At 40.6% G+C, this 25,883-nt stretch overlaps 1 protein-coding gene across 1 annotated transcript in view; it reads left to right on the top strand.

Annotated features, from left to right (window-relative positions):
- LOC121925379 (glutathione S-transferase-like) overlaps positions 1-25,883 on the top strand; it is a 33,359-nt gene that overhangs the window by 6,522 nt on the left and 954 nt on the right. The window contains exons 3-8 of the mRNA XM_042457460.1: positions 207-313; positions 624-675; positions 4,537-4,669; positions 6,259-6,400; positions 8,138-8,274; positions 8,781-8,832. Of these exons, the coding sequence (XP_042313394.1) occupies positions 207-313; positions 624-675; positions 4,537-4,669; positions 6,259-6,400; positions 8,138-8,274; positions 8,781-8,832 (623 nt within the window). The remainder of the gene's footprint in view (positions 1-206; positions 314-623; positions 676-4,536; positions 4,670-6,258; positions 6,401-8,137; positions 8,275-8,780; positions 8,833-25,883) is intronic.

The raw sequence follows: 25,883 nt of genomic DNA, 5'->3' as shown, positions 1-25,883 counted from the left end.
CAGAAGAATGTGCAAACTTTCCATCCATATATGATGTTTGCTCTCTCTTCCATATCCTCCATTTTTTTATATACTGGAATATTACTTGATTTAGTCATTTTTTCCCCTACAAGATAAAATTAAAATCTGCAAAATAGTATACATTCTGTTATTTTAAATGATTGATGGTTATTACATTCATGTCCCCTCATTGCTATATTCATCAGGTAACCATCAACTTCGAGATATGTCTGAGAAACCCAAACTCACCTACCTTAATGGCAGAGGACGGATGGAATGTATACGGTGGTTGTTAGCCTCAGCCGGAGTTGAGGTCTGTTCCTTCCTTCTTTATTAAAGAAAAAAAATCAAATAACACTGAGTTCTAGTTAGGAGATCAAGTTCAAGTTTTAATTGCTTGTACTGTAACCATAGGTCATCACAATGTATTAGCAAAGATATTGGTCATGAAATACATGCTTTTACTTGTTCTCAGGTTTGAACCACAGATTTCCCAACTCACAAGTCATGTGCTTAATGATGTGTTTACGTCAGACCCATACAGTAAACTTATGCAACATAAAGCATGTTCATTAAACTATTAAGTACAACCACAAATAATGTATTATTCTCTCTTTTTCCAGTGTGAAGAATCATTTGTGGAATCAAGAGAACAATATGAAAAACTAATAAATGGTAAGCTCTGACATAGTCTTTGGCTTCTCCAAATGTGGCAGAAAGGTTGGGAGGTTGTGGTGTTTATTGCTGTAGTGCTCAGGGTTTTAAAAATATCTAAATGATGTTTCTGTTATTCCTACTTTCTGGCAATTCCCAGCAACAGCTGTAACATTTTATTCCCACTCTTTGGTGGGTTTCCTTTCAATTCTGAGATATACTGAAACAAAAAAGTTATGTTTTGCTTTTCTCTCTCTCTCTCTCTCTCTCTCTCTCTTTTTAAGCATTAGTATGCTTTAATGTGTAATTGGATCAATGAAATGGCATTTTGCTCTACAGCACTATAACTTTAAATTTAAAAAAAATTAGAGAGGAGAAAATTTACCCTTCAAACCACAGGATCACCTTAACCAACTGCTCTGCTTTTCAAAACTGTTTGGAAGAGACCTAAGGCAGATCCAACAAAGTATGATACACAGCCCGTTAAAACAAAAAATAGAATCATTGAACAAAATAGCAAAAGCCAAGTAGATACACAGTTAGAAGTCATGCTTCTTTAGACCAGTTTGGAAAAAAACGTTTATCTTCACTGTATCATACAGTTAAAATCAGTTATTCTGTCAATCAATCTTCTGAGTGGGATTCCTATATTGTGAAAAGGCCCTAGGACTCACCCTATGTCCAGGCAGAATGAAGCAGCAACTGAGGCAGCAGAAGTGTGGAGGGGAGAGGGTCATGGGAGCAGCAACAGTGCCCCACAACCAGTCCTACCTAGTCTGCTGCTTTGCTGGAAATGTTAGAAGTAAAGTTCAAATGTTAGTCTGGTTTACTTCAGGTATGGCATTGGTCTAACTACTTTGGCTACTTCTGGGTTAAACTGCTGCAAGAATGGGCAGCAACCCACTTTGTAAATGACTTTAATAAGAGTTTTGGAATACACGATTTCTGGATGTGGCTCAACTACATAAAGGTCTGAGTGGTCCAATTTTGACTCATAATTTTGAAGTGCACAGCACTGCCAGCCACCAATAGCCTAATCTGTCAGGGATTTATGCCTCTTAGGAGCAGTCCTATTCTAATGTCTCTGTCGTTGAACAATTTGTGGTCTTTTCGTTGTTATTGAAGCTCCCAGAAACCCCTACTCAACATAGCCAGTGGGGAGGAACACTGGGATTTGTAGACCAATAACATCTTAAGGGCCTTGACTTTGTTACTCCTTGTTTAGACACAAGTCACAAAGCACAATATCATATTCCAAATGCAGCTGTCATGGCAATATACTTTAAACATTTTGCAAAGTGCACCACCAGTACCTAATGTGCTGAGCAACAGTTTTACTTCAGTCTGTTTTAATTGGCATAAGATTTGGGTAGAGGATTATAGGATGATCCCAGCCTTTTGTTATTGGAGCAACCTGAACTTGTATGAATTTGTCCAGATTAAAAGGTGTGGTTGTTTTGAGGAATGCTGCAAAACTGGTGGGAGACTATTTATGTATTTATTTAAGTTTAATTTCACTACATTTTCTGTCCTTTTGCCAAAAGGGGCACTCAAGTCAACTGAGAAGAATAAGGTTCAAATTAAAAAGGAAATATGATTAAACATTAAACCAGATTGAAAGCACATCAATAAACCAAAACAACTGTTACCGTCAAGCTTAACCCAGTTCACATGCCAGATGCTTGCCTGAATTTAAACAACAACAACAACCTGTTTGTAAAAGTACTACAGAGAGAGGGACAACCTAATCCCTTCCCCCAACAGAGACTTTATCACACGTGAGGAATTTCTCTTAATTTCGAATGAAAAGAAAGTGGGGCCACTTCACATAAGTTCAGTGAATTTACGCAAATTGCATTCGAACTGGCTTCCCATTGCCCGAAAATAACATGCCATTGCCCGAAATTGCGTGTAGTAGTCTATCACGCAATAACGTTAAACCCCATGATTGCGTTCAGATTGCTATTGGATTATACTTCCAATTTCCCTTGTCTGATAAACTCCTTATAAAGCTTGGGACCAACCACCAAATGTGCCACATATTTTATTACTTTTTTAAAATATTGCTGCAACTCTACACCTGGTGCTGGCCTGTGTATTTCCAATGCCCATGAAGGAATTTCTGATACATGCAAGTCAGAGAACCAGAGAGAGTAAAAGGCTAAGCAGCAAAAGTAAGGGAGGAGACCTCCCATTTCATCTGCCATTGACTTCAAGGATTGCTTCAGTGGAATAATTGTGGTTATTGTTTTGTAATTGTTAGAGAAAAAAACATCTGGGAAAAGGAAAGATAATAGAACTCAGTCAGTCATATACTGAGCTTAGATCTTATCAACATCTTGGTCATGTTATTCACACATAACAATGAGGCAAAATTCCTAGCTTATCTTCTCTTATTGTAAACAAACAATGTGTTGCACTGGTGGACACTGGGTGTTCACTCCTGTTCCATTCATCCTTTCACATGAATGCATAGAATTAATCAGGAGGGTTTTGTTCATGATCCCCAGCTCCCTAATCCTGGTTTGTACAATTCAGACAGTATTCATAAGCCAATAATAAACCATGATTTTACTTCTATTTAAAAAGAGGAACAACACATGAACAAGCTTTTTCATATTAATCAAGGATAGGCCAGGAATCTAAGGTGGTGGTGAGTCTCCTTCTCTGGACATCTTCAGAAAGAGGCTGGACAGCTACCTGCTGGGGATGCTAGCCAAGATGGAGATTTTGCATTGAGCAGGGGGTTGGATCTGATGGCCCATAGGGCCCTTTCCAACTCTGCAATTAAGGAAATGTGGCATTGTCCCGCCACAGTTAATTATTTATAAATTAGCATATGGCTGAACTTTCTGAAAATTTTAAAATTAATTTTGCTGTGAAAATACATTTTGAGCTGCTTATTTCACAACTGTGTCCTGAATACATGGACTGAAACTATTCTAGAAATACTATTCTCTGTTCAAATAAATAAATAAATAAATTCAATGTAAATTGATCCTGTGCAGATTTTGCATGGGATGTCCCCAGTAGCAACATTTTCAATGCAGGGACCAGATTTTTCTGTAAAGAAAATAATATTTTTGTGGGGAAAATTTTATGCACAGAAAAGCTGTTTACTGCACAGAAAATGCTGTTTTAATTGCAAATCTATCATGCTTGTGTTTTGCACAGAATAACTCCTGAACCAAAAAAGTTTTTGTCTGTCCAGGATCCTCCTTGTCGCTGTTTCCTAATACAGTCATCCCTCCATATTTGCAACTTTGATATTTGTGGATTTGATTATTCACGGATTTATTAATATGTTCTCTCTAGGACTGTCTAGGTCCTTCATTGCAACTCTGTGGTCAACTTTAACTAAAAGTTGCATTGAAAGACCTAGAGATTCCTAGAGAGAATACTCTACTAGGCATTTGTAGCTACTCCAGTGCCATTCTATGGTCAGTGTATGTTGGACATTGACCACAGAGTTGCACTGAGGACCTAGAGATTCCTAGAGAGGTGTCCTCTCAGGTAAAAACATGGTGTTTTTGTTATTTGCGGTTTTTCCATATTCACGGGGTCTTGTTCCCCTAACCCTAGCGAATAAGGAGGGACAAGTGTACTCAAAACATGTTTTTGACCATTTTCAAATATTCTTTCTTTATTAAAAATTATTACTGTGACACTTTCCATGTTCGTATTGTTTTACTCTATTTGTGTTATTAACCCTTATTCTCATCAAATAAACGAGGTGTTGTTACTTCTACAACCAGTGATTTCCTCAAGAACACCAAGTTTATTACTGAACAGCTCTCACTGTCAAGAGTTTCTTTCAATGCAAAAAAAAAAGTATTACATTGATATGACACATCAATAACTTCATGTTCTCTTTTTCTAAAGATGGGTGCTTGCTATTTGGCCAACTGCCATTAGTGGAGATCGACGGAATGAAGCTGGTCCAGACCAGAGCAATTCTCAACTACATTGCAGGGAAATACAACCTCCATGGGAAGAACCTGAAAGAAAGAGCACAGTACTGGATCGTTCCTTACTCATCTTTTCCAATCCATACAAAATAATGCCCAGTATCTGAAGCTGGCTGAGGGGGGGGGGGGGAATATAAATCACTGAAAACCTAACTGAACAGGTTGTGAGATCCCATGTTTTAAGGCAGATATCATTTTATAAATCCTACCATTCATAGCCATCAGGGTTTCCAGTCTAACACATCAGGAAAGCCCCAGGTTGAAGAAGGGTATTAAAAGCTATAGAAAGAGCACCTATGAAGGAGTGAGGAACAAAACTGAGTGTACCTTAATAATCAAACATACCACTCTCTGTAAAACCAATGTGTTTTTTTAAATAATGAAAATATTGAATAAATGCATTAACTGCATTTCAGCCGCCCAACATTAATGGCAACAAACGAATTCACCAGATTTCTAACTATCAATATTGGGCCCGTACAGACAGGCCAAAATAAAGCTGTTTCGGGTCTCTTTGGAGGTAAGCTGTTTAAATGACACATGCATCATAAGAGAACAGAAGCTGCACCAAAGCTACACTCCAGTCCTTAGGACTGGAGCGTGGCTTTGGCGTGGCTTCTGGCCCCTTAGGACGCATGCATAATTTAAACAGCATACCTCCAAAGTGACCCGAAGCAGCTTTATTTTGGCCTGTCTGTACAGCCCATTGTTACATTAATTTTAAAATCTAAGACACAGAGCTCTCATTCAAAATAATCCTAACATTCCTGTTCTCTGGATATGAATATTATTGCTCATCCTATTCACATCCTATGATTTCATGCTGCCAACTTACACTGCTGTGTAATATTCTTTTTACAAGTATATCATTAGGGCATTTTGAAAGTCAACCATAGTTTTCCAAAGATGTCATGTGTTGATGCCAAGCCCACCATCTGCCAGAGTTCTGTTTGCTAGAAACAGTCTTAAAATTTTACTTTTAAATGCAATGTATTGCCCATTACTCATTGCTTTTTAAATGTTATTTGGTAATGTTGCCTGTTATTAGAGGAAGTACCTGTGTTCTTTGTTGTTGTTTGGTTAATTTTTTTAATTAACTTATGTAAAAAAATTAAAATACAAAAACAGCTTTAGAGCTTCCCAAGTGAACTTAAAGAGGAACATTTTTGAAGTAGTGACTAACCATTACATACTATCCCACTCTCCAAAAGAGCTACTAGTTATTACTTTAGGATTTAAAATTAATGCACTACAGAGATAACATTACTTCAGATCTCTGAACATGACTGCATTTTGGGTGCTATCTGTGATTCAAATTCACTTGTCAGTGGATTTGTCTCAGTTAAACAGATGGCAAACCACTGTTTACACTAAATATTGGAAAAGTCAGTGAATGAGAAACCAAAGGTTCACACTAAAAGCTGGCGATTTAGCATAAACAACTTTTTAAAAGCCATAGCAAGGAAAGAACAGGGAATATATATTGAGCTTCATGCTTTCCTCTTGCTGTTCAAGGGCTAATTTCAGTTAAGCAGAATTTATACACAGAATTTAGCATTTAAATTTACCTATTAAGGAGATAAATCTTAATGAGTTGCACTTTAAAAGGTGACATATTCTCTCCTTATCCACACAGAATTGACATGTTTGTGGAAGGGACGATGGACTTATTTGGATTGATTCTGATGTATCCCTTCTGCCCACCTGAGCAAAAGGAGAAGCAGGCTGCATCAATCGCTGAGAAGGCCACAACCAGGTTCTTTCCAGTCTACGAAAAGGTATAATGTCACAAAAGATTTATTGCTGTCAGCTACATATTCTTTTGAAGAAGCAGGAAATAATTTTTTTACTATCTCTTTAAGGATTTTACAGAATTCTGAAACTCTCTTGTAATATAATAATAATAATAATAATAATAATAGGATTTATTTATATGCCGCCCAATCACTGGGAATCCAGGCAGGCAGCTTGCAACAGAGGGGATAATAGATGGTTCCCTGCCCTCAGGCTTACAATCTAAAAGACACGACACAAAAGGAGAAGGGAATGGTGAGGGGGCAATATATATAATATAATATAATATAATATAATATAATATAACAAGGATAGCGAAAGTATGACCTATGGATCATGTGCAGGTGTTAAACTTTTTTTCCAACCCCCACGTCTCCACTGCACCTCAAATTCCCCAGTCTTCTAAATTCTGAAAATGGGGGGGGGGGATTCATTCAAAATGAGTGAATTTCCACTTATGAAAGCCTCCAAGAATTGTGGATTACTTACCAAAACCCCCAAAATCTGTTAAATGGAAACTGGAAGTGACTTTTGGACTGTATTTTTTTAGAAGTGCTACAGTCTGCCAGAATGGCAACAGAGCTCTGCCCCCTATGACTCCTAAAACAGAGTAAAACAGGATATTATCTTGATCTTCCCACCAATGCTGGGAGGGCATTCCATTCAAAAATCAATATACCATTCTGTGCTATCCCAGCCATTTCCCTGTCATAGTTTGTCCAACTTTTTTCATTTTCCATTCAGTCATTGGGCTGTGTTTATGCACAGGACTGTAGCTTTGTTTTCCATAGTGTTGACATTTGTTGTACTGACTGAGCAGTTGGAGAAAGAGGCAATAGATCAAAAGGCAAAGTGTGGCCTGTGGGCCACATATGACCCCATAGGTATTTTTGTGACGCACAGATTTCCCCCAAGTCCTCATGTCCCAATTCTTAAAATATGTTTTGTCTTGCTTTGCCCCTGTATCTCCCCAAGCACCCCATAAATGGTGGTCTTGAAGTGATGGTTTGCATTTATTCAGCCCTATCCCTTTAATTCATAAGATTACTGTGATGGAATCCCTTTCCAATCTAGCCCTCTAGTTCCAATCCTGGGGCTCCTGTACTCCTGCCCTTTTACCCTTAAGATTTGTCCCTGGATTTGGTACTTGGACCTCAAGGTGACCACTAAACTGGATGAGTGGCTTCATTGTGGAAGAGTGACCAGTCCTCTCTTTTACTTCTTAAAAGTAAACTGCCAGGCACAGTGGTACAAAATAAAACAAGCAAAAATTTATTATATACCAGTAAGGTTAAACATGACCTCCCTAAATTCTTTCCTCATTCACGGCTCCCCAAATCCCCTTCAGATCTTCACCCTGTCCCTGACTGCCCTAGCTAACTCTATTTCATTCAGACACCTAGTTTTTATCCTCCCACTTATAACCTCCACAGCATTTCCAGAACTGCGGTTGCTTGGCTTTTCTCTTCAAATGACTGTTGGTTCCACAAGTCTCAGTCAAGAGCAATGAGATCAAGCACCTTGACACAAAACATTAAGCCTATTGCAATGCTGACCAATAATTTTATGGCCATAGGAGGCTATCACACGGGGGAAATCAGTGGATTAAAAAGGCGTTTTCCCAGGAAAGTTGTGCAATCGTGGCGAAGATTTTCACACACATTGTGATCTGAAAGCAATATACAAAGCAATATACTGTGTGTGTGTAACTTATTTTCTAGGCTCTGAAACAGCATGGACAAGAGTTTCTTGTTGGAAATTGCCTCAGTTTGGCAGACATACAGCTGCTGGAAGCAATTTTAGCCACAGAGGAGATAAAAGCTGATATTCTTGCAAAGTTTCCTCAACTTCAGGTACTGTATTAACAAACTACATGATGAAGTGTTCCATTTTCACTGTCTATAAGTATGTACCAATTCTGATTTCTGGATTAACCCACTTGATTTAATGTCATGCTCAGCAAATGTCAGTACATAGAGAGATCTTGTTGCACCTTTGAGACTAACTGAAAGAAAGAAATTGGCAGCATGAGCTTTTGCAGACTTCAGTCTACTGCCTCAGATGCATTTGGTGGAGTGGAAGCCAGATACAGACATTACCATTGGTATGTGAGGATATCAATACAAATTACAAGTCCTTTGTGTATGGAAATGAAGTTGCAGGTCCAGTTTTAACAATGGTTAGTGCACAAATACATAGGAAACTGGCTTTTGTGCATGGAGATGAACTGTCAGATCCAGTTTTGCAGTGGGACTAGCTTGTGGTGAGGGGAATATTACACTAGTCCTTTAAGAAGCTAAATAAAGAAATGCATGGACCAGTGATTTCTCTTTCTTCTCTCCTACTCATTTCTGTTTGGAGAAGCTACTGTGACAATGATGTGGGATCCACCTATCCCCTGGTATACGGTAAAGCAGTGAGACTTAGGAATTTATCACATAGGGAAAAATTGGAAGTTTAAAATGGTGAGAAGCCGTTATTAACCTATAATTGCGCAAATGATTTTCACATGCAAAGCGCTGTTATCCCATGCAGAATCTGAGATCAATTTGCACTTGTGCACAAATGTGTGATTAGTTTTCACACAATGGGACCAAATGTGCCTCCATCCTTATAATGATAAAAGTGCGTGCATCCTGAAAAAGTGATCAGATGTGCAAATGATTTTCACACGTAGATTGCAACAAATCTCTGTGTGTGGATCCCTGGCTTCCCTCAGCAGCTGTTTCTTTAAGAGCCCTGGCTATGGTGGAAGGCTGAAGACGGACAGACATACACAGGAAAGAGCAAGGGGAACTCAACCTTTTCTCTATCTTGTTTGCTCTGTCCCTGCCTTCGCCTTCAGCAGCTGTTTCTTTAAGAGCTCTAGCTTGGAGGGAAGGCTGAAGTGATTCCCAAACTGTCCCTTTTAAGGGAGTTTGGACTTCAGCTCCCAGAAGCCTCAGCCATGTTGGCCAATAGCCTGGGATTCTGGGAACTGAAGTCCAAAATCCCTTAAAGGAGATAGTTTGGGAAGCAGGAAACACAGAGAGAGAGGAGCGTGTTGGGATTCAGACAAGCATTATTTTGCTTATTCTGTGGCACGGGAAGTAAACTCACCCCAAAGAACCATGGGAAATCTGGCAACAAACACAAAAACAGGGAGATCCCATGAATAAACCACAAGTAGCTTTCACACTACTGCAATTGTGCAAAAAAAGTGAATTCATGAATTAAATGGAAATGACTTTCCAATATTTTCCCAAAAATGCTTATTTCCTGGGTCATGTCACTTTCTTGTTGGATTCTAAGTGGTTTGTGTGCAGCGTTGTGTGAAAACCATTTGTGCAATGGTGCCTAACATGAGTTGCCCTGATGTAGTTCTTTGGATTTTGCTGGTTGTTATTGCCTCTGGATATACTCATCCCATTCTTTTGCAAGGTTTCCTGGGGTGGTGTGTTGGTAGATACACTGGCACTTCGTAGCAAAAATACTCTAAATTCCTCAGTATAGTACAATGATCAGGATTCCTTAGGATGGAATCATGACATATCAAACCACTTCTGTCCTCCCTGTGCTCCCGCCACACTTTCCCGCTTCGCCCCACCGGACGAGCCCCCTCCGAGGCGTGGGACTTGACTGTTAGATGTATTTTAAATCGGTGCCGGTGACTGTACGTGATATGTTTGTTAATTGGTTCCTTGTCATACTCTGTCGTTCTGTATCTGTCACTTGTCATGTGCCTGTCATTGTGTTTACGTAGCCCATCTAGCTATCCTCCACCCTCTTCTTTTTCCCCACCATGCCTTTTTGGTCAATCGGCCCCATCGCCCCCCCCCCTTGGAAACATGGCTGGAAACCTAAACTTAGTTCCACTAGTCATTTAAGAGGCCGAACAACCCCTAAGTGGCTGTCTGGCTGCTGCAGCTGGATTGAGGTTGGTTTCCATTTCTTTTCCACAGATCATATCGGTTTAAAGATCATTTGGGTACCGGGCTTATATTGGTAATACTGGTTAAAATCCTTGTTGCAGTTGTGGAAAGAGTGGTTTTTTACACATTTCATTCCACTACTCACGTGCTTCAGCTCGAAACACACTAATATACACATGTAGAGTACACCAATGAGGCAGCAGCAAGGGTTGGAGGACCTTTGTGTGTTTCAGGTACACACCATTTGGTTGCATTGTTTAGTAGTTGTTGATACCATCCGGAGGTGTGTTTAGACTTCATTCTGTTTCTTTTGGCAACACGAAGTGTGTCCCTTTGCAGAGGTGAGTCGCAAACTGGTGGTGTCCCAGTTTTTTTTTTCACAATTCTAGCCTTGAATGTGTTGTCCTCCTAGGCATGGAGCACTTCCGCAATTATCTCTCCCTGTCATCGACCCTCTGTGGTACCTAACACAAAGGGCTAATAAACCGGACATTGGCCCAGTACCGTTCAACAACATCTTTCCACACTGCTGCGCCCTCCGGCAATTTTACACTCCATTCATTCACCTGTTCCAAAAATATCTGTCCTTGGGGTGTTTTGTTTCCATATTCGCCCCTTTGCCGCTAGCCAACCTACACCCCTCTTTTTCGCCTGAGATTTTGCATGCAATGCCTTCTTTTTATTTACTAATTTTGCTCCTTGGGGAGTTCCCTCTGGAATACTGCTCTATTGCGGCTGTTTGTTGACTATACATTAGCATCCGTTTTTCCATATTGAAATGGAAGGGTGGTGATGGGGGCATTACATTTTTACATTTAGGCCTGCCTTTTTGAGTTTTCTATTCTGCCCCTTCCATCCATTGTCCGGACATATTGTGCTCCCACTAGAATGGCATTACTAACACCATCCAGGGTCAGAGTTTCCTCCTTACCCTGCAACAATGGAATTAATGATTACATTTCCCACCTTCTCTCTCCCCACCTGCTGACTCTTGCCATTCAACACAGACCAACACACAGATTAACATGTAAATCACTCTTCCTTTCCCCTCCCAACCAAGGGTCACACAATTATATATAGTATACCTCACACACTTACATCATCCATCCTACTGAAGAATGCCAGCCCCAGATTGCAAGTAAACTCAGAATAAATTCTTCCAGAACGTGCCACATAGCCCAGAAACCCAGAGAAAACTAGGAGAACAAATAATTTATATAAACAGTTTTGACTTGAACCTCTTTGTGTGAATTTTTTGCTAAACTCTTTTTTTACCTAGAAAATGTTTATTTGAGGAATTTAGTGGAGTTTTTTTTGTGTTTTAGCAATTCAGATTGGTTTTTCAAGTGACATATCACTTTTACAACTGTCTCCACCTCTCTTTCCCAGTGACTATATCCTTTTTTCTCAAGAATAAATGAACCATGAACAGAAATAACGACTATCAGGAGTTTTCAACATTTTGCTGCCAAGCTTCGTTTTGAGTTTTCAAAAACTATAAAAATCTGACATTTGGGAATTGTGCATTTTACATTAGGAGATCCTTCAATCTTTGTCCTTTTTTTGTTTTTGTTTGACTAGTTTGAAGAACCAATATATCCAGTCAAAGGGAGAGCTAGAAAAGTAATAAGGCAAGGTGATATGCCTGTTCTGAATGTTTAATATGTTATTGCTTCATTGATTGAATATATATGATTTCACAACTATTTGTATGATTTTTGTAAAAAAAAAAAACACAACCTTAAGATTATCACACACACATAAAGAATTGCACTACTATTGCTATATTGTACCCATCCCAGTTGAAGACAAACATGTATTTATAGTAATGGAGCAGCAGGATCCTTTATGGGATTCCTTGCCCATGCCACATAAAAAAACATTGGTCCAATGTGAATATAAACAAACAATACTCTTCATGTATACTTCTCTCTGTGCTACTGTCATGTTCTGAGCACAAATATGCCTGTTTTATATTTAATGGCTTCAAATCATTTCCAGTCCAGCTTATGGGAGACCCTAAGGTGAACCTTATCATGGGTTTTTCTTAACAATTTGTTCAGAGGGTGTTTGTCCCTTGCCTTCCCTCTGGCACCGAGGGAGTGTGTCTTGCTCAGTTCCACCCAGTGGTGTTTCCATGGCCGACTGGGGATTCAAGCCAGATCTTTCAAAATCTATAGCCCAATCTCTAAACAACACCACACTATCTCTGTCTCATATAGAAACAAGGTAATGTAGAACTCTGTGCTTTAGTGTTTGAGCCGTGGACTATGACTAGTATGACAGCAGTTTTGATCCCTGCTCACCACTGAAACCCACTGGTGACCTTGGCAGCCACACTCTCTCCACCTCAGAGAAATGCAAAAGCAACCCTCTCCTGACAAATATTCTGCCATAAAACTCAATATTAGTTTTCACTCTAGGGTTGCCCATAAATTGGAAATGAAATTAGATGCAAACAACAAAGTATCCTTTGACTGTAAGTCGAATGTTTTCATGGTGAGCATTCCATAGTTTTTTTGTGGGGGGTGCTCTGTGGCCGTGGTTCTAAAAAGTTTATTCCAGACATTTTCGCCAGCATCTCTGGATAGCATTCTCTAAGATTGCCACCAACAGATGGCTGGTGAAACGTCAAGGAATATTCTTCTAGAACATGGCCACAAAAATGCCCTGAGATCCACAAAAACTAATCTCTTGACTATTCCTGCATTTGGTTGTATGGTTTATTACATAATTACAAAGGAAGAGAGCTTTCTCCAAATATAGATTTAAATAATGACTTGACACTCAATGTCTTTTCTCATGCAGTTTTTGCCAGCTGAAACCGTCAAATGTAACCTAATATACATAAAAATGCGCTTTTTCTTTCTCGGGTTTATTCTACTATTTACTATTTTCCACCCCTTCCATCCCCACCTTCCATCCCCCCCCACCCCCACCCCAGAAAATTCCTCTTGTACTTTTATTTGGCGGGGGAAAGAAATGGACTATGACCTCCCTCATGGTGCAACCCCCAGCATGGGTGGGTTAGGGTCACAGCCTCAGTCTAAACCAATCTATCCTGCTGCAACTATTGTGGTTGGCACACCTGAAAATTCTGCAACGTTGCCTGCATGAGCCACGTGCCCCTGGACCCAGTCAGATTCCCTGAGGGTCCTGATCTAGTAAGTGCTGGACCGTAGAATGAAATGTCTTCCCTGTCCCTGTTGTCTGGAAAAAGATGTGTGGGTTCTACATTGGGCCCTTGTTATCTTTTTGGGTCTTGCCATCTCAGCTTTGAGCTACTCTGTGGATAGCAACCCCCCTTTCTTTTCTTTTTTTAATGGAGCAGCACTCGGCCATGCACACATCTCATTGCCCATATCAACATGGACTTGAGGTCCCCACATTTTTTTGTTATTTGCAACAGTGTACCTTGAACTGGATTTTCCCATGGATCAGGTACAACTGTACATTATATATTTTGAATGAAATTGAATAAAACCACCTGAGCAGCACTGTTTTCAGTTAGAACCTGAATCTCAGGATACCTTAAAGTTGAAAGTAGATCTTTATAAAACCTGATTGAACCCCAATTGATTCCTCTTTTGTTTACTAACACTCTTGTTTGGCATAGTGAAACCTTTATGCACCTTCACAAGAATAGTATCTTGTGTGCATCAGTGCTAGCAGTGGTCAATTAATTCCATTTTCCATTCCACATTGTAATACATATCTTGAAACAGATCAACAGGAGGATAATATTTCTCTCTCCAGCCTCTAATGCATCACCTGTGTATTATAAGTACCTCATTTTTTATTTATAATTGAAAGATTTATTACCAGCCTTTCTGCTTTTAAATACTTCTGTTTTAATAGAGCTAATGCAATGATTCAGTCCTACAGTCACATAACACTGATCCAGATGTTTCAGTTGGTACAGGTGGCCTCTTTCCCTTACACTGGGATCCCTTGCAGACTCCCCCACGTAAAATTTCCGCGTATGCTTGTGCCCCATTAGAACAATGGGGTTGCATTGTTCATTTGCAGTCCTAGTGTGCCACCACTCGGACACATATACTCTATTTGATTTAATTGCTCGCAGCTTTAGCAATAAGTATTGAAGCCACATATGCTGCACCCGCATCAGTCATGTCTGTGGGTGCCTGTACTTACAATACAACAAATTGATGTTTTTGTGTTTTAAGAAGAGAGAGTTTTTAAGTGGGCCTTCAACAAGAGTATACAAAATAACTCTGTTTCAAAGCTGAAATCATAAATGTTTTCCACTAAGTGATAACATATAACAAAGGAACCTAAATGTATTTTTTCACATTTTTTCCTCTCCTTCCACACGATGGATTTTCCTCGCTTTTCCATTTCCAGCAATGCCCATGGGTGAGAATTGATAGGATGAACTGGTGCAGATCTCCCGAGCCCATTCTCAACTACATTGCCGGAAATACAATCTCTCTGGAAAGGAACCTCAAGGAGAGACACTGTCTACAACTTTCTAAATTTGTTACTCTGCAGATCCTCTACGTTTCTTTACTGTGCATTAAAAGCTCTCTGGCTTACCATAGAGATCTAGCTGAATAAATTATGACCCATATATTTCAATTCAACACTCACTATCACACTCCCAGTTGCAAAACCCCAAAAAGTGCTGGTTGGATCACTATTTTACCACTTGAACTTACTGCAAACAGACTAAGTTTCGCATAGCTTGTTCATTAAGAAGTCATTCCTCCCACGTTTCATCACTACCAACTAGGGGTGGGCACTGTGGTGCTTCCAGCTGTTGTAAAGATTAAACAGCTCTCATCACACCACCATCGGCATTAATGATATGATTGATGGGAGTTGCAATCCAAACATAATCTCTGGAGGGCCACATGCTCTCTCTTATTGCTCTACAAAACCCTTTTATTTAATCCTTAACACAAAAACTGAAATTCCCCAATTTGTAGGAATTACATTACAAAACATTTCACCCAGAAATGCTCCTTTCATTATTACATGAAAGCAAGCGTGAAACAAGGAAAGGCTTTAGTCCTATTAAACATCATGAGTAAGCTGCACTAATTTCACTGTGGCTTTCTCTTTGAATTAGAGAATGCATAATTTTTTGACAAAATTTATCCAATTAACAATAAGTACCGTTTTCTGTGAGTTATGTTGTTTCTGGAATCAATTAAATTAAATTAATTTGGGAACTTCCCCTGTTACAACAAGAGAAATTGTATTTCCACCAAGCAAGCCTTTCCACACTACAATAATTATAGCACTATTATTTGACTTGAATTGCCATGGTTCCATGCTATGCACTCCCTTGGGATTTGAGTTTATGGGAGGAGTGTTTTCGAATTTCCTTTTCTGTCACAGAACATCTCTAGTGCCTCCTCAATGATATACGTACCCCAGGATTCTGTAGGATGGAACCTATGCCAATTAAAACCTAATCACAGTGTTATAACCATGTATTGTGAAAGAGCCCCAAGAAACTCATTCATTCTCCTACCCACCTGAAGAGACAGGATTATAGTAACACTGGGCCCCTCACACCTTTGGATTTTGTTTCCAGACTCCCCCATGGTACTCAATTTCCTTTATATACAATGGAAAGCTGCAAGTCTGCTTGTCTTTGCATGAGTTCTTCTTCTCCTTCCTCAAGAAGCCATCCATCAATTTAGATGCAGGGTTGTTTTAACTAAGAATTGAATTGAGATACATGTTAATGAAGTGAATTGTACATTTTAAATTCTCCTGTCATAATGTATTCTCATATTAACTTCCATAATATTATAATTCTATATCTAATCATTGTGATCAGTAATATAATGGGAGGAAAGACTTTCAAACATGTGAGAAAGAGTTTGTACATTTAAGTTTTACATAGACCAAGACCTCGTGTGCAGACCTACTCTTCGTCAAGTTCCTGGTTGTCTTCTTCGTTATTTAACGCACTCTACAGATGCTGCCCTTCTCTTTCCCACCCCAGGTCCAGTCTTTATGCCGTGTTCCGCCGCATCACAATGCGTCACGGCACTCCTCCATTGCTGCGCCGTCTGTACTATGCAGCCTTAGGACACCTAAAGCTGCGGCACCACCATGGCTGTTTCACTCTTTTTGCCACACCCTGGAAAGGACTATATCAGGCATCAGTGTGCAGTTAGCTTGGCCCTGATCAGCTATATTGGAAGGCTGCTGCCCACCACCCCTTAGGCTCGTCTGTACAGCCCCTAACTACATAGGTATAGTTGGTTAGCAAGCAAATCATAGAACATTCTCTTTTTACAGATTGATATGTATGGTGAAGGTGCCTGTGGACCTGAATAAATTATCATGATCCTGCCCTTCATACAAAATTGATGCGAAGGAGAAAGAGAAGGAAACGGCAGCCAATCCTCGAGAAAGCCAAATCGGCAGATATTTCACCAGCTCTTGAAAAAGGTGGCAGCTACCAACATTATTAGACAACCAATGTTATATAATTGAGTTACCAGGAGCTCCAACTATTGTTAGTCCTCCTTACTAGGATATCCAGTGAGATTTTATTATATCAAAATTGGCTACAAATAGTGAATAAATGTGTGGGACTGAATCCACCCCTCAGAGTATCGTTTGTAACTTTACCATCAGCCTAGCTACATCTGTGCACACATATACAGCCCTTCTAGTTAACTGATATATATTGGGGTAACCTGCACATCATGGCACTGTTGAGGAGCCCCAATTCACATGGGGGCCCATTATGCATGGGACCATTGCACTGCAGTGCTAATAGGACCCATGCACTATGTTGCTTGTACAATTTGTCCCAAGACATTGCTAACTCTCTATTGTCTCCTGAAGTACAAATGTTTACTATGATGAATGCCATTCAACTTTACATAATCAAAACTCAGTTTACATGGCATAATGGACATAAACAGGATTCGCCACTTATTAAGTTTTTGCAAACTTGAAATAAAGGGTTAAATGTTAAGATAATAATGTTTAAAATGTTTATAGATCGTTTGGCCTACTCTGCCACTGTTGTCTGAATCCTCTTGTGCCCTATGCATTTTGTTTTCTACCAATGAGCAGTTGTTACATTTTTTTTGATGCAGAACTTGACAAGATCCATGGAATTGCAGCTGTGGCCCTTGCTAAATTGCTTGTAATGTAGGATCGCCATATCCTGCCCTGTATGCGGGGCATTCCCGCTTTTGTTGTTTGTCGGTCCTGGCCTGGTCCCCCGTTCCCGGTTTTCCAGCCAAAGGCGGGACGCCCCGCACCCGCAGCACCGATGATAGGATTCCCTCCTCCTCCTCCTCCTCTGCACCTCCCGCTCACCCCCCTGTATTTGGCTTCGCGCTGCTCTGCAGCCCATGCCATTCACTTCTTCCTCCTCTCATCCTCCTCCTCTCCATCCGACTCCTCCGCCTTTTCTAGGCCAACCTGTGCGCAAGCATGGGTTAATGTGCGCTGCCACTTTGGCCGGAGGCCAAGACAAAGCGCCCCAGCGCGGTTGCGCTCAATAGTGACTCGACAAGCTATTCCGGAAAGAGGAGTGGTTTGGCTGCCTGCTTGTTTTCGTGCGCGTTCCCCACCCTGCATCTGATGCTTGCCCGTCCCTTACCAGGTCCCTTCTCAAGTATTTCACATTCGTATCAATTATCCGAGTCATATCACTTTCAAATTGGCTTTACATTACCACCCCTTGAACAAAATATTCCATATCATAGTCCCTTGAACCCATTTCAGTTAATCACACTTCTCAAGTAATAATTGGTTTGCAATGCACGCTGAAATTCGACATTACCTGTTGTGGCCAGATCTCATGCACTTTCCTGCTATCGTTGAACCACCCTTACATATTCAGTAATCATATCTAATGTGAAACCCTGTTCAGTTAAACCAAAGAGTTTGTTATGGCATAACCTCTGAAATTATGAACAAAATAACATTTAATAAAAGCCATGTCAATGCCAAATTTGCTTCTTCTTTTTAATAATTTTGCACAAAAATCCATGTCCATCTGTTCTAGGAATAACTCCAAATGTCCCTCCATTTTGATCATGCCTAAGACAACACTGCAATTATATGACTTTTTTTTTAAAACCATCCATTTTGTTTCTTTTTCGCGTGTCCTCCTTTTTAAAAAATGCGCCCTACATTTGAAAATTTTGTCCTACATTTGTCCCTGGTTTGGAGTCCTGACTTATGCAACCCTACCTGTTAGTTAACTCCTTTTGGTTTTGCATTCAGCATCTGCTATTTTTGCCTTCATACAAGAGTTTGCATATACAATAATAGAAATATAATTAGATGGTCCACAGCCGTCCTATTTCAGCCCCCCTTGCCATGCAAATATGAACTAAAGCTCACTGAAAATGAATCAAAACTCTGTTTAAACCATAGATTAAAGTCCCGCCATTTTCCCCAAGCATCCATTCACATGATGAACAGCTCTTACAGTAAAACAAGTTATTTAAGTTGAAACCTTTATCATATAAGTTAAATCCACTGTTTGTCTTTTTAGTCCTCTGAAGAAGAAAACAATCTCTTTTCCATCTTCTACATGACCTTCAGATATTATAAAGATGCTTATCATTCACTTCTAGTCTACCTGTCTTCTCCAAGTGTACATATCCAATTTCCCAATTCAATCACTTTCCCACAACTCGTTTTCCAAGGAGCCCTTATGGCTCAGTCCGCACTTCCCAGTGCTCGCAGCCCGCTCCAGAAAAAATTAAAAATAATAATGTTAACAAAATTAACAAATAAGAAACAAATAATTAGAATCAAAATAAAAACAAGAAATTACATACTTCTGAATGGAAATTTTTGCCAATTTATTTGCCAGTTGAAAAAGCTCCACTAGTCAAAAAGGTTTGGGAATCACCTGCCATAATCATTCCTACCTAAGGCTTGTTTTCCAGACTTTCTATCATACTTGGTTGCTCTCTCACTTAGACATTTTCCGCTTTTCAGTCAATTTAATACTCATTAATAAACTGCCCTTGTATCTTGCTTTGGATGAAGTGGGATATAAATAAAAGAAATAAACAATCAAAGCCTGTGTCAAAGCCTGTATCTAATGTTATATACACAACGCTTGCAAGCATGATGTTCAGCCAAATTGCATTTCATTTGTGTCCCCAAAACTTGTCCAGTGGCTCTTCAGAAACATAATCCACCAAACCCTAATCTGAACCTTCTGCTGTAATGATGTAATATTGTTCAGATGGGTGATGTTCAACAAATGGTCCACCTATACCTTCTCAGTTTTGTATATTTGCCTAGAATCAGTGCTGTCTGCATTTGATTCTCCACATGCTTTGACTTTGACTCCTCCGAAGTCTCCCCTTCACATGAAACTGTGGTCATAGGATTCTGAGAGGTGAAATCCAATCTCATGGAGAGCAAAGCTTAAGGACTACTGACCCTGGAGCACTAAGAATTCTCTCTAAAATGTTATCCGTACTCTGTAGGTCCTGAAATATCACGGACAAGATGTGTCTGGTTGGAAATCAGCTTCAACAAAGCAGATGCTCAGTTGCTTTGAACGCCTTTTAAACAACAACGAGCTAAAGGCTGATGTTTCTCTCCAATTTCCCCCTCCTTTTAAGGGAAGCAAATAGTTTGTCAAGACATGCATGTAATAGGCAGCCCATGGATGATCCTGCAGGTTCTTAGAATGCGGTCCGTACTTCATATCATGTGGGAATGATTCATCACAAATCAATTGGATGGCTTGATGTGTTCTAGAGGCGGGCGAGGAGAAATGGGCCTCCATATTGAGTTCCTGTAATCTTTTTTATTTTGTTGAACAGGGCTTATGGGGCCTGAAGCCTAAACGAACTAAAACTAAAGATAAAAATAAATCAAATGGAACAAAGCATAAATTCATTAACCTAACGAATAAAGTATAAAATAGCATATAAGTAATCTCAGCCTGACTTTCCCTCAATGCCAGTCTCACTTACCAAATCAGCGCCCTGCAATTGATTGGGTCGGTTCCCCTGCAATTTGGGAATGCAAGTGATTTTCTGTTGCAGCAGGCAGAAACAGAGTCACTTTGCCATCTCCGACATCGCATTGGAATTGCTTGCATGGAACGAGGATTATCAGGGAGCTGCGTCCCAAATCGACAGGGAACAATGTTTTAGATTGCAGTGGCTACGGACCATTAAGTGGTGATGGGAGACCATTAGTTGGGATTCAGAGACTAATCAAGGGACAAATGGGGAAGCATGAACACAAAGCAGTCATGAGTGGCTTCTGTCAGATGGTGATTTTTTAAAAATAATTTATTAATGTAACAATGATTTTAGAGGAGAAACTTTCTTGTTCTATAAATGAGATGGGATGGATTATGTAACTTCAAATAAGGATTAAAGTCAAATAAGGATTTTCTGAAATACATTTCTTTATGTATCTACTGTGTTTGTCAAGGATTGTACCCAATCATTTCATTGTTTTTATTCAAAAACTTGTAATGTTAATGGACAATGAGTATCAGGATCCTCTTACTTTGGTATAATTGCTGTGTGCTGAAACCCTTTCTCCCTCTTTTATCCTTTTGTTAGGCTTATAAAACCGAATAACAACATCCTACCAAATTAAGAAATTTCGGCCAAGCCCTGGCAAGTTGGCCAAGAAAACCCACCCCTGAGGAAAAACAGCTGCGGATTCCTTGAAAGTTTTCCACTGAAGATGGGTGGATGGTTCATTAGTTTTAGAGCTACAAGGAAAATGCAAGAAATTGGTTAGACAGTTTTTTTAATACAATTCCACAAGGTCTATCTGCCTACAATCATATTGGGCACAAGGCCTGAATAAATCCACATAAGCGGTGGGACTGCATTATGAAGCTGAATTAATAGAGAAGGGTCCAAGATTGCTGAGGGAGAAACTGACAATACAGTGACAAAAGATGTGTACCATTAACTAGGCAAAATGAAAAGGGGGGTTAAAATACTAGCTACATGCATTGTATTGTATAGTGTTAGCATTTCATAGAGTAAAGCGAGAGGGGGTGATAAGGATGGGAAAGAGGGGAGAGAAGAGAGCGAGGAGGGAAGGAAGGAGAGGGAAAGAAGGAGGGGGGAGGAGACGGAGGAGGTGCTTGAGCAGTGTATAACAAGCGAAGCGGGCGTATTTGTCTCATATGTCACACTAGGTCACCACAAGCCACACATGACACATCTTGAATAGCTGATGCGGCCGATTAGTTTTGCATTTTGACTGACAAACAGCCGATTTTGTTTCCCCCACGCCCACCTATCCTGTGTATCGTAGGGCCTGAAAACCATGTCTAGGACCTTATTCATAAGAATACAGCTAGTAGTGCTGGATTTCCACTTTTACGATCTGCATGGCACACCCCACAATTTGGAGTTGAGAGGTTGGGGTCAGATTTGCCGCCCCTGCCCCCGAATTGAAGCTTCTTCTCACTGGCCTAAAATTCCCAAACTGTCCCCTTTAAGGAGTTTGGACTTCAGCTCCCAGAAGCCATCCAAGTTGGCCATAGCCTGGGATTCTGGGAACTGAAGTCCAAAATCCCTTAAAGTAAGAGTGAATCATTTGGTTTGAACAGGAACACAGAAGAGAGAGAGCGTGTTGATATTCAGACAAGCATTATTTTCTTTTCTGTGGCATCGGAAGTAAACACTCCCCCAAGAACCATGAAAATCATGGCAACAAAACACAAAACAGGGAGAATCCATATAACCACAAGTAGCTTTAACACGACAACAATTCGAAAAAAAAAGTGAATTCATGATTAAATGGAAATGAACTTTCCATATTTTCAAAAAAAAAATGCTTACTTTCCTGGTCATGTCACTTTCTTGTTGGATTCTAAGTGGTTTGTGTGCAACGTTGTGTGAAAACCATTTGTGCACAATTGTGTCCTCATACTGTTCCTATATATTCTTTTTGGTTTCTGACCCTGTTTAAAAAAATTAAACTTCCATCTGGTCTCTCCCATTTCCTAAATCCTGCTGCAGATACTTGGTGCAAAAAGTCAAGATGTTATATTTCATAGGCGATTGTTTGGCACAACAGAATGACAAGATGGGAAGGTTGGGATGGGGCCTGCTTCCCAATTGTTCAAAGAAAAACATAGTTGTCATGATGGGTATGTGCTCTTTGGATTTTTGCTGGTTGTTTTTTGCTCTGGATATTATTCATCCATCCTTTTGCAATTTCCTGGGGTGGTGTTGTTTGTAGATACACTGGCACTATTGTACAAAATCTCTAAATTCCTCAGTAAGTAACAATGATCAGGATTCCTTATGATGGAATCATGACATATCAAAACTGCCATGACTATGCATCATAGATACACTCTGCTTTATAAATATTTCTAGTGTACAAGATATAAAAAGGAAAAAATGTAAATACTTGAATTTTACAAACAGAAACAGGCAGGTGTGTACTATGCTTGGGAGATATGTGCTCTGTGGGGCATTCTACAGGTTAAATGCACCATAATATCTTGCTTGTGTTTGATGCAACAATAACATGGGATACTTCTGTGGAATTGTTTGATGGAACTTTAGAGCCTTTCCAGCATTTGGCCGAACAGCCTCGAAGATGTAGTCCCAGCCAGGTTTTGACCAAAACCCACGGATTCCTCCCCGACATATTACAGCAATATTGAAAGTACAAAAGCCCCGAACGGTTTCCGTGCTAATGTATAATAGGGCGGGATCGTTGGCAAATCAATGTTTGACCAGCCCCATTGAGAAAAAATAATTCTAACTTTGTTTGTCAACGCTCAAAATTTACCATTGAACCAAACAAAGAAGTCTTCAGTCCTTCTATCTTTTAAGTATATATGTATTTGTGACATAAGGGGTTTTGCAAAGTTAGATGGTTTTATAAAATTGTTGGTCCAGCGCGGAGTCTGATGCTATACCCCTTGGACTGACCTCAGAAAGGACCTGAGCCATTCCACCCAAAAGAAAGTGGTAGTGAGGGCGTGCGGAAGAGCGACGTACGGCAACAGTAGCACCTTGCAACGGAGCAGAAGTCCCTAAGAAGAAAAGGATGGAATTGGAAATAGGTAATTCCGAAGGAGAGTATTGGGAGATCTCCACCCCAGAATCGTGACCACTGCCTATACCCAAAGAGAAAACATAAGACTTGGGCCTCGCCACCGTGCTGGGGCGAGCGGATCTGTGGAATCAGAGGTGCTTAACCAGACAGTCAGGTAAGGTCAATTCAGAATGGCCGCCTCTGGAATTGTGTCCAGACGGGTAAATCATTGGGGCAACACATTAACGGTGACTCGTTGGCTTAAACATAGTCCAAGGCATTCACACCGTTGTCTATCAAGTGATGTCCCTAGCCTCCAGATATGTTTCTGCCCTATAAGAACTCTGGTTTTTGGACCTCCTTTGCTATTTCCGGTTGCAAACATGTCCATGCCAGTTTGACTCCTACTCTTAGCTCCCGCAGCCCTCTTCCCCCTTCCACCCCGCTCCGCGCCGGACTCACTATCCATACCAAGCGTCGTGTCATCAGACTTTCCGGGAAGACTTCTAAAGGTAGTATTTTCCAGCGTGGTGACGCTAGTTCAACAAACCTATCTCCTGAACTCACCCATCCCCTGCTGTAAGCAGGGGATGTGTGTTGTGTGTGTGTGTATGCGCTCCTTTTGTTTGCTTGTGTGGTTGTCCCTGTGCTTTAATAAATGTTACCCTTTAGTGGGACCTAATTGGCATTAGCGTATCTTTATCTTGGGGCTTGCTGGCGACCTCTGGTAGACACTGTTGGGGGAACCCAATCTGGCACAGGTGTTGGTTTGAGAGCCACCTCGTCAAGCTAAAGTTTTGACTAAGTTAAATCCCCCTAGATTAAGATTCGTTTCTTTCCGAACAGGGGTCCAGGAGCTTGTGTGCCAAATAGAAATGATGGTTAGGCGTGCAACCACACGGCGAGAAATAGCCATTTTGAGACCCTTTTAACTATAACTAGCCTGGAGAAATAGCTCTGGGTGCAAGACCACAATAAAACGTACAATTCCCATGATGGCGGAAGGGTAACGCGTAAGTCCTAGGAAGCTCATGCGGGCGCAACGTTTCGTTCAGTGAGTCTCAAAGGTGCTACAAAGATATAAAAAAAAAAAAACATCCCCCCCCCTCTCTGTCGTCATCTAAACCATTATTAGTTTCATATGAAATCCAGACGCAGGATAAGTGGAACTTAAGTATGGCAACCTAGTCCGGGCTCAATACAAAGTGTGTGGATCAATCACCTATAAAGCCCTATATGGCATTGGGCCTGATTTACTTGAGGGACACCTCGTCCTTACGCTAATCTGGTCCGACGCCAACTCTCAGGAATCAAGACCGGGGGACAGGCAATTAACTTACTTGAGAACTCACAGGGTGAGAGTGTCTGGAACCACCAATGAGCAGTTACAGGCTACAGCTCCGTGGTGTAGTGCTGGAATAAAGCTCCTTAGAAGAGAAGTTGATTGACTCAGTTTCTTCCTGGTTGTGCTTCAAGAAGGCGGTGAAAAACCCTATCTGTCTGCCTAAGCATACCCTCCTGGACAGTCTATTAGTAGAGAAAAGTTTACCCGAATGGGAGTGTGCACCTCAAGATGTTTAAAGAACCTGAAAAACACTGGCGGATTGTGAGATTTTAAACTGTGTTTATATGATGTTTTAGAACGTCATTTGTGATTTTAAATTTGGTACAGTGGTACCCGATGCGGAGAGGGCGGTGATAACGTAATTACCCAGCTTAAACGATTTTTTACGTGTCGCGACAAAATCCCATAGGGATTTTCTTGTTTTCGGCTTACGAAGGATTTTTTTACAGGGTTTACGAAAAAAGCCTCGGGCGTAGGATTGCAATGGAGCCGCTGCAGAGCCGAGACATTTTTTTCCATTAGCGCCTCTTGGCAATTCATGTTTACTAAGGTTTATTATTCGTGTTACGAAATAGCCGCGGGAACGAATTAATTTCTAAACCAGGAGCAACTGTATGGATAATTGTAGTGTAAGATGATGGAAAATGTATAACATTTTCCCCCAATTTTGTACCGCTTTGATCTGCTTTGGAAAGGCGGTATCGACAACTAATATTTTTCTGCTATTATATTCTTAATTATTCTTATTATGTCTTCTTGCTTACTGAGAGTACTTTATCCTCTTTCTCTATGTGCTGATGATCTTGAACACATTATAGCACAATTTCCACTTGTCAAACCATGAATCCTGGGGAATTGGTACGGTGTTGTGTTGTGGTGTGTTGATTATGTGTGGTGTCTATCTGTTTCTTTGTCATCGTGGTGTGTGTGTGTTGTGGGTGATGCATTATGTGTTGGAGGTAGATGTTTCTGTTCAGGTGTGGGGTTGTCCTGTGGTGTTTGTGTCTACCGTGCGGAACTCGTCCAGCCCAACTCTGACCAGCCCCACGGGCCCTGCCGGCCGGCAGGCATTGGGACGCCGCCACCATGCCCCCTCACCGCCCCGCCCGCCACCCTCAACAGGCCTCGCTCAGCCGCACCCGGACGTGCCCGCATCCCGGCCAGCATTGACGCCCACGCCTGCCGGCCACCGCCGTGCCG

This window comes from Sceloporus undulatus, chromosome 1 (genome assembly GCF_019175285.1).
Source record: "Sceloporus undulatus isolate JIND9_A2432 ecotype Alabama chromosome 1, SceUnd_v1.1, whole genome shotgun sequence".
Taxonomy (NCBI): Eukaryota; Metazoa; Chordata; class Lepidosauria; order Squamata; family Phrynosomatidae; genus Sceloporus; species Sceloporus undulatus.
Note: the sequence above shows the minus strand (reverse complement) of the source record. Positions and strands in the feature narration are given on the sequence as shown.